This window comes from Prionailurus bengalensis, chromosome B1 (assembly GCF_016509475.1).
Source record: "Prionailurus bengalensis isolate Pbe53 chromosome B1, Fcat_Pben_1.1_paternal_pri, whole genome shotgun sequence".
NCBI classification, from domain to species: Eukaryota; Metazoa; Chordata; class Mammalia; order Carnivora; family Felidae; genus Prionailurus; species Prionailurus bengalensis.
In genome coordinates, this window is record NC_057344.1 from 201,931,700 (window position 1) to 201,939,807 (window position 8,108).

The 8,108-nt window shown below is 49.1% G+C and overlaps 1 protein-coding gene across 2 annotated transcripts; it reads left to right on the top strand.

The window, feature by feature from the left end:
- The first annotated feature begins 2,742 nt into the window (after nucleotides 1-2,742).
- MRFAP1 (Morf4 family associated protein 1) lies at nucleotides 2,743-4,974 on the top strand. 2 transcript variants are annotated; one of them, XM_043573019.1, is made up of 3 exons: nucleotides 2,743-2,864; nucleotides 2,983-3,416; nucleotides 3,925-4,974. In XM_043573019.1, the coding sequence occupies exon 2, from the start codon at nucleotides 3,020-3,022 to the stop codon at nucleotides 3,401-3,403; it is 384 nt and encodes a 127-aa protein (XP_043428954.1). In that variant the 5' UTR covers nucleotides 2,743-2,864; nucleotides 2,983-3,019; the 3' UTR covers nucleotides 3,404-3,416; nucleotides 3,925-4,974. The 2 variants fall into 2 exon arrangements, with proteins under 2 accessions (XP_043428954.1, XP_043428953.1); XM_043573018.1 differs by having other exon boundaries at nucleotides 2,804-3,416.
- Nucleotides 4,975-8,108: the final 3,134 nt, after the last annotated feature.

The window sequence follows — 8,108 nt, forward strand, 5'->3', positions numbered from 1 at the left end:
TGTCAAATCTAAAAAGCCGTCAGTTTTAAGATTTAGCCTTCTTTCAGGTAATGCTAAGAATGAGAATACCCTACAATTAAAGTGTGAATCATTTTTTTTAAATCACAGAAAATTAAAGATGCAGCACAGTTTCGGAGAATTTAAATGTGAAAACAGGTTGCAGGGACAATCTGTGAAAAATATTACTTTAATAAAACAAAAGAGGAAGAAAAAATTGGCCAGGCAGACAGACGCGGGGCGGGGCGGGGGGGGGGGGGGCGGGCGGGAACCTTTTTGAAACTTCAGTTGCTACCAATGATATGAGTCTAACCTCTGTGCACCGAATACGATATCTGCATATGTATGTTACATGTGCAAAAAAGTGACAGAAGTGAATAAATCCATCGATATAATGAGATAATTGGTAGGTGAAGCAGACAAGTTAATGAGGTTATAGGAAATTGAAAAATGCTATTAATGTCTCTTTTCATTCGTTTAGCAAATGATCAAAGACCTTAAAGGAGAGAGCAGAAGCTCATGTTGATACCCGAAAGAGCCCTGTTGACCTTGAAAATAAAAACGGCCAGTTATTTTACCAGCAAAAGACGGGTTTTTTCGGGGCTAGCAGAGAATTGCAACCAGCACAACCAACCAGTGGCAAAAGCATAGGTGAGCGTGCACAACAAACGAAAGGAACCCTCTTTTAGAGGAAAGGGGAACTTAGGAGGGCTGTTGTCAACACAAAGTCCATTGGAGTAAACTGGGAGTTTGAAGTGTAGCGGCTTCTCATTGGCTGGACTGTTGCCAGGGCGAAGTAAGCCCCTCTTCCTCCTGCTAAGGATCATAAAGCAGCGGCCAAAGTAGAATCCACCTGCAAGGTGGGGCGCCTGGGTAGCTCAGCCGGTTAAGCATCTGACTTTGGCTCAGGTCCTGATCTCGCGGTCGTGAGTTCCATCAGGTCTTGATCTCGTGGTCTGTGAGTTCGAGCCCCGAGTGGGGCTCTGTGCTGACAGCTCCGAGCCTGGAGCCTGCTTCTGTTTCTGTGTCTCCCTCTCTCTCTCTCTCTCTGCCCGTCCCCCATTCTCTCCCCCCCCCCTCTGCCTTTCAAAATAAGTGAATAAATATTTAAAAAAAAAAAAAAAAACATCTGTGTGCAAGTTTTTGTGTGGATGCCAGTTTTCCAGTCATTTGGATAAACACCAAGGAGCACAATTGCCGGACTGCATGGGAAGAATATGCTTAGTTTCGTAAGAAACGGCCAAACGGTCTTCCACCGCAACCGTGCACCATTTTGCATTCGCCCAGGCGATGAATGAGAGCTCCCGCCGGTCCACATCCTCACTAGCATTTGGGGTTGTCAGTTTTCTGGGTTTGGGCCTTTTTAACAAGGCCGTAGTGGCATCTCATTGTAGTCTGAGCCATTTATTTTTATTCATACAAAAAACTTACGAGCTAGCTGCCCCGGATATATTAAGGAAGCCCAAAAGTTGGATTTTTAGTAGAGCAACTGTAACCGCTTTTTTTTTAAAAAACCCAGATTTTTTTGTTTTGACAGAGCTGAAGAATGGAACCGGCCAACAAGGCAAAGGGCAGCGTAGACATCAAGTTTATTAGGGAGAGAATGAAACAAAAGAAAAAGCCTCCTGTTACCGGGACGGGCTCCTTAAGGAGGAGGCCTCAGAGAAGGAGGTTTATATCAGTTAGTGGCTCGTCCTTTTGAGGCGGAGGAACCCTGTAGTTGCTGCACCAGGATACGGTTCTGGTTCCAGGCGGTTCGTTCCAGGGAGTGGGTATTTCAGAAGGTCCAGTACTTTCTGCTTCCTTGTGTTAACAACTTGTTGTTATCCCTATCTACCCAAGGTCAACCGGTCTCCTGTCTCACAACCAAAATATAAACAACCTGAGAAAAGTCTAAAATGTAAGGACTTTACATGTGTATATGCTTGGTATTTACAACACATTTTTATGACTGCTTTATCTTTTCATTCTTAACTCTGCCATCTTCAAAACTAGGATTTGTGTCCTTTTAACGGACAGGAAAACAGAAGCCCAAAGCGAGGCACTTGTGCAAGCTGGATTCCTGACATTTTTACTGCTGTTCTGTGACTGGGTCAACGGGCTAGGAAATTAACTTATCTTTGCTGAAAATTCTGTTTAAAGTTTGCTGATGTGTGCCGAGCTCTGCCCAGGGCTTCAGGGACACAGAGCTGAACAAGAAGACACCCCCCCCCCACCCTCTGCCCCCTCCCCCCCCCCCCCCACGGGGCCTTCAACTGGTAAGGTGTTCGGGCTCAACAAAACCTTCTTCACATCCACCGAGCTTTGGGTCCCCTGGGACCTCAGGATGAACCACACTAGGCCTTGGACTCTAGAGTTGGGGGACTGAGGGGTGGGGGGCTCCGCTTGGTGAAGAGACACCCAGACATTTCTGACTGCAATCCCGGAAGAACGGAAAACTACACTTAAAGACAGCTGCCAGGGGTCCGACTGCCCTACTAAAGAGGAGGGGGCTACCACAGTCTGGGGATGTTCGTTTAGTGTAGGAAGATCGCGTTTATAACTTAAAAGTACCCAACACAGTGCTCACGGAGGCCGCCAACAAGAGGGCGCCCCGGGAAGGGCTCACCCCAAAACGAGGGGTGCGGAGGGGCGCAGCACAGAGGCGGAAGGGGGAAGGGGCGATGAGGCGGGGCGCGAGTACGTGCGTGCGCGCTCGCCGCCGCGGTGGGGCGGTTGCCCCGCCCCCCATTGACGTGCGCGCGGCCGCACCTCGGTCGACGGGAGGCGTGGCCGTAAAGAGGCACGGCCGTGTCGCGAAAGGGGCCGCAACGCTCAGGGCGCTGGTTGACGGCTGGGACTCCATTTTGTTCGCGGCTTCTCTGCTCGTAAGTCGCTTGTTTCCGTGGCTTGTGCGAGGCGAAAAGTTTTAAAAGGGTAAAAGTTGTAAGGAATATTCTGGAACTCTGTTGGTAAGCCTAGCGAGTCTCCATTTTCTCTCCGCAGCAGACGTCGATACCGCGGTTCCGGAGAGGCGGGGAGGATGCGGCCCTTGGACGTCGTCGAGCTGGCAGAGCCGGAGGAGGTGGAGGTGCTGGAGCCCGAGGAGGATTTCGAGCAGTTCCTGCTGCCCGTCATCAACGAGATGCGGGAGGACATCGCGGCGCTGACCCGGGAGCACGGCCGGGCGTACCTGCGGAACCGGAGCAAGCTGTGGGAGATGGACAATATGCTCATCCAAATCAAAACGCAGGTGGAGGCCTCGGAGGAGAGCGCCCTGAACCATCTTCAGAATCCCGACGAGGGAGTCGAGGGCAGAGGGACCAAACGGTGCGAGAAGGCGGAGGAGAAGGCCAAGGAGATCGCGAAGATGGCAGAGATGTTGGTGGAGCTGGTCCGGCGGATAGAGAGAAGCGAATCGTCGTGAAGGAGGGCGGGCGGTAAGGCCGGGGGCCGCCGGGGCCCGATGCGGGTCCTGGTGGTTGCCAGACCCTTGGTTAATCTCCGACGAGACGTGTTTAATAAGGGTCCACGTGGGGTGGAAGTTGGAGGCAGGAGAAATACAGGCGTGTTCGATTTTTACCCCGGGTGTGCGTAGCAATCCGTTAAAAAATCCTCTACGCTGCTGATTTGGGAAAGCCAGGTTTGGGAGTGTTGGGTTGAAACCCAAAGGCCCGCTCAGTAGAGTGGCTGCAGAACCGTGATCGTACAGGCCTTTAAGGAGACAAAGTCACAACAGGGGCCGTTGAGCAAGGGGGAATAGAAAGCGGATTATCCGAGGGCAGGGCTCTTACTGGACGAGTTCAGGTTTTGCCAGAAGACTGGAATGGGTCAGGGGGCCTGGAGAAGAGCTGGCGTCCTGCACGGTTAAAGGTGTGCCGGGCTTTGGTTTGTTTGTTCCTTCAGGATGAACTTCTTAACGATGACTTTTCTCCGATTGCGCTTTAGGTTAACAGCCAATGGATTCTGGTCAACTGATGGAGATTGGCTGACATCGTTGAGAAGCTGAAACCAGAGAGCCTTTTGTTTTCTCTCTCTCTCTCTCTCTCTCTTTTTTTTCCCCCCACTCTGTCTACACTCTGTCCTCACTTACACTACGTTTCCGCAATGGTCTGTGGTTGATGACCTCAATATAAGTTTTGACTGTTCGATGTTTTTGTTTGGGAAGGTAACTTTTATTTGGAAAATGCTCTCACACGAGAATTAGGGCCTAGATTGTAAGCTTTTGCAGCAGTCATGTTTGTTCCTGGGCTTTGGTTATTTCGAAATTTCGAGGCGCTTTGCTCTTTCTTGTGTGACTTGAAAGCTCCCTGGCACTTTGAGTCTGTGTCACACGAGACGCAAGAGTTGGAGTTTTCCAGCTCTGGAGGTGCCCAAGGCGCGCTGGGTTACTTCTAGAAGAGTACTTCCTGCGGTAACTGCTAACGAAGCTGAAGAAGGGACCAGACTTGGACTTGGAATGTGAATGGGGCTGATCTGGCTAGGACTTGGTGAATCAGAAGAAGGGGTGGAGGAGGGTAGTGTCTGTATTTTGGGACTTTAATTTCTGTGTGAGACCAAAGGAGAAGAGATGTATTTTGTTCGAAATTTACATTTTATGTGGTACACTATCTGATGTAACTTGTCTGGTCAGTTTGTTTGGACAACCCAACTCAGCTTTATTTGACGTGGAACCTAGAATAGGAGACAAGATCTTGGTATTCTGTACAAGATGATGTGATACCCTGATGCATCTCGGGGATTCTGGGCATAAAATGAAAGAGATACTTGCAAAGGCTCTTGAGGGGCAGGGAAAGGAAAGGAGGACTGTCTGCGTTGGACCCTAGACTGGACAGGGACTAGGTATTTTTGAAGTTCATAAGTTGTCCTGCTCTAAGTTCATTTGAGTAGCAGACCTGACAAGCATTTGAGGTCAAAACCCTACCATGTGTAATAAAAAGAAAAAAAAAAAAAAATGACCATGTTAATAAAAGTATTCATTTGCTTGAAAAGACAAAAGACCTAAAAAAGTTATTGACTAATTTTTTTTTTCTCTCAAAATGAAATCCTTTCCTTTGTCATCATTGCCAAATGGAGAATGAGTGTCCTAAGCCTCTGATCGTGGGGAAGATTTAGCTCCGCCTGCTACTAAAAGGAACTGGTCAGGGGAAGGACAATCTCGGTTCTTAGTGCAGGAAAGAACCCCTTAAAATCCGGTCGCCCCCGCGGCTCTCTTCAGACAGCCAGGCCAGAGTACTTTCACTCTTTTAACCTAGACGATCGGAACGTAATTGTACCCTAGTCCTTGCGTTAGCAATATTAAGGGAAGCCGCAATTACAGTGGTGTGGTGGGCCACACGCACCCCTCCCAGCCCCTTCGGCCGTGAAGGGCTTGCTCCCCGGCCGCCGGAAGTGCTGCCGACAGCCTTCAGCTGGTCAGTCCTTTTGAGAAGTTCCTCTGCTTAAGAGCTGCCCTAGCCAAGGCCAGGCCCCCTTTCCTGGGCGGCCCATGTCCATTGACTGATGGGCTGGGGGTCCCAGGGCTCTTTTCCTCTCGCTGCAAGTTGGAACAACTTGGAAGGGCGTCTCTCTCAGCTCCCTGCAGGGGGTCTGCTGAGGCTTTTGCTGGGTCTGCCTCATTGCCCCACTTCTCTGCCTCATCTTACTGGACCTTCCCTTCCACGGGAATGGATCCCTAATAAATTTAACCCGCGATGTAATTTTCATCGTGGAGTCCGCTTCCTCGGAAGCCCAACGGATAAATGTAAAAACCGCGGCAAACCGTGTGTCAAAAGCTACATACCATGTCTCTGGAAGCGTTAAGAAGCATTTCAAAGCAAATAACTGGTGAACGTGGCCTGGAAAGAGGAATACAGCTCTGAGGACAAAAGAATGAGAGACCTCTCAGGCACAGGGAACAGTGTGAAAAAAATGGCGGAAGTTCCAGATTTTCTACATAGGTTTTAACAGAAGTGGGTAGGATGGAATTATGAACGGAGAAGCAACGACCACCAAAAAAATTTGCGAAAACTAGGAAATTAATATTGGTATGATACAACTAACTAGATTCCAGACTTTTCTGATTTTGCCAGTTTCCAGTAATGCCTCTCTTCCTGTCTCCGGGTGCCATATTGCGTTTGGTTACTTTTAAAACGAGCAGCACAATGGCACAAAATTCAAAAGATAAAAAAAGTGGACCCATTTTCCCCATCTTCCCGAGGAAGGCAACGGTCTACCAGTGTCTTGTGTACCTTTCCAAATTATGCATGTTTGAGCATATACATAATTCTCCCCAACCTTGGGGGTTTTTTGAGTTTTTGTTTTTACATAGGTGGTAGTACACTGTACAACCTGCAAATGTCCTTTGTGTGTTTTCTCCACCTAAAGCTCTGGTTTGAAAATCTTAGCCTATCTAAACATCTAGACGCGCATTCTTTTCTTCAGCAGCTACATGGTGTTCGTTGTTTATCGTCCTACGGAGTGTGAAGTAATCAGACGATTCTTAGAGGTTTGCAAACTTTAGTCCTCGATTACTTTCAGTAACTGCTTACTTCCTCTTCGTAAGCAACCACTAATTCCAGAGTCCCCAGCTCCTGAAGTCTCCCGGATTGCTAGCAGTTGGAGGAGTAATTGAGTCTCTTGCATTTTGTAAGCAAAGAATGTTCTAAGGAGCCATTCTGAGAGGCAGTCTTAGGAGACTGTACAATCACATCATTGCGTACAGCCAAGGTTGCCGGCATTTTTTATTGTAGATCTGTATGTCCTTTACAAGCCCCAGGCTCTCTGTCCTTTTCCCGGCTGTCCTTCAGAGCTCCGGTCACGGACAGCTGTGCAGGAAGGACCCCTGGGGTTGTTGGCCAGGTTCTCTACATTGCACAGCCTCCCTGAAGCCGGGACCTATCTCTGTTCAGGTGCTTCAGGTGTGACAAATGTCCTTTTATTTATTTTTTTAATGTTTATTTTTGAGAGAGAAAGTGCACAAGCGGGGGAGGAGCAGAGAGAGAGGGAGACAACAATCTGAAACAGGCTCCAGGCTCTGAGCTGTCAGCACTGAGTCCGACGCGGGGCTCAAACTCACAAACCATGAGATTATGACTTGAGCCGAAATCGGACACTTAACCTACTGAGCCACCTAGGTGCCCCTACAAGTGTCCTTTTATATCAAAATCCTATCACAGAAAGAAACGTGGGGGCTACGGGAGCATGGTGGTCTGGAGAGGCATTGGAGAGGAGACAGACAAAGTGGTATGTAACAGAAGCTCTGATGAGAAATGGAGGCAAAGTAGGGGCCCCTGGGTGGCTCAGTTAAGCATCGGACTCTCGATCTCAGCGGAGATAATGATCTCAGGCTCATGAGTTCAAGCCCTGCGTTGGGCTCCATGCTGGACGGTGTGAAGCCTACTTGAAAGAAAGAAATGGAGGCAAAGTATGCAAACTGTTCACAATCCGCTGGTCTCACACTTGGTAAGAATCAGGCTGGGAAGACCACTAGGTCCCGCAGAGGCTTCTGCATCCAGCTGTTTCATCAGCTGGCGTGACCCCTGGGAAGAAAGCAAACTTAATTCTAATGACGTGGTAGGACCGACAATAGCCAAGGATGCAATCAACACTTGGACGAGCATCCACAAAAATGACTCCGGGGGCCCCTGGCTGGTTCAGTTCGTAGAGCTTGTGACTCTTCATCTCGGGGTCGTGAGTTCAGACCCCACGTTGGGTGTGGAGCTGACTTTAAAAATAAAGTGGAAAGCTTTTTTTCTTTTTTTTTTTTTTTTTAATGACTCCAAGTGAAGGGAAGACACTCCAAAGAGTTCTTAAACTTGCTGAAGATAAAACCCTGGAGTCCAAGCTACCACGGAACAGAGGGGCTGGGAAACAGATCTGGCTCCCAGCCATCCTGCTACTGCTCTCTGTGTGATCTTGGGCACGTACTGGCTTGTCTGGGGTGACTTCCAGCACGGGCATTCTGTGTGACCTCTAGAACTAAAGCTCATCTGGGACAAAATGCTGTAGGGATCATTCGTGCTATTCGCCAAGTACATTCCAAGTATCCACCTTCCAGGCACGCAGTGGAACTGGACTTCCCAGCCCTCTTGTGCTTGGGGGGGGGGGGGGGCGGGGGGAGGGAGGGTATGGGAAGGAGGAAGAGGGACAGT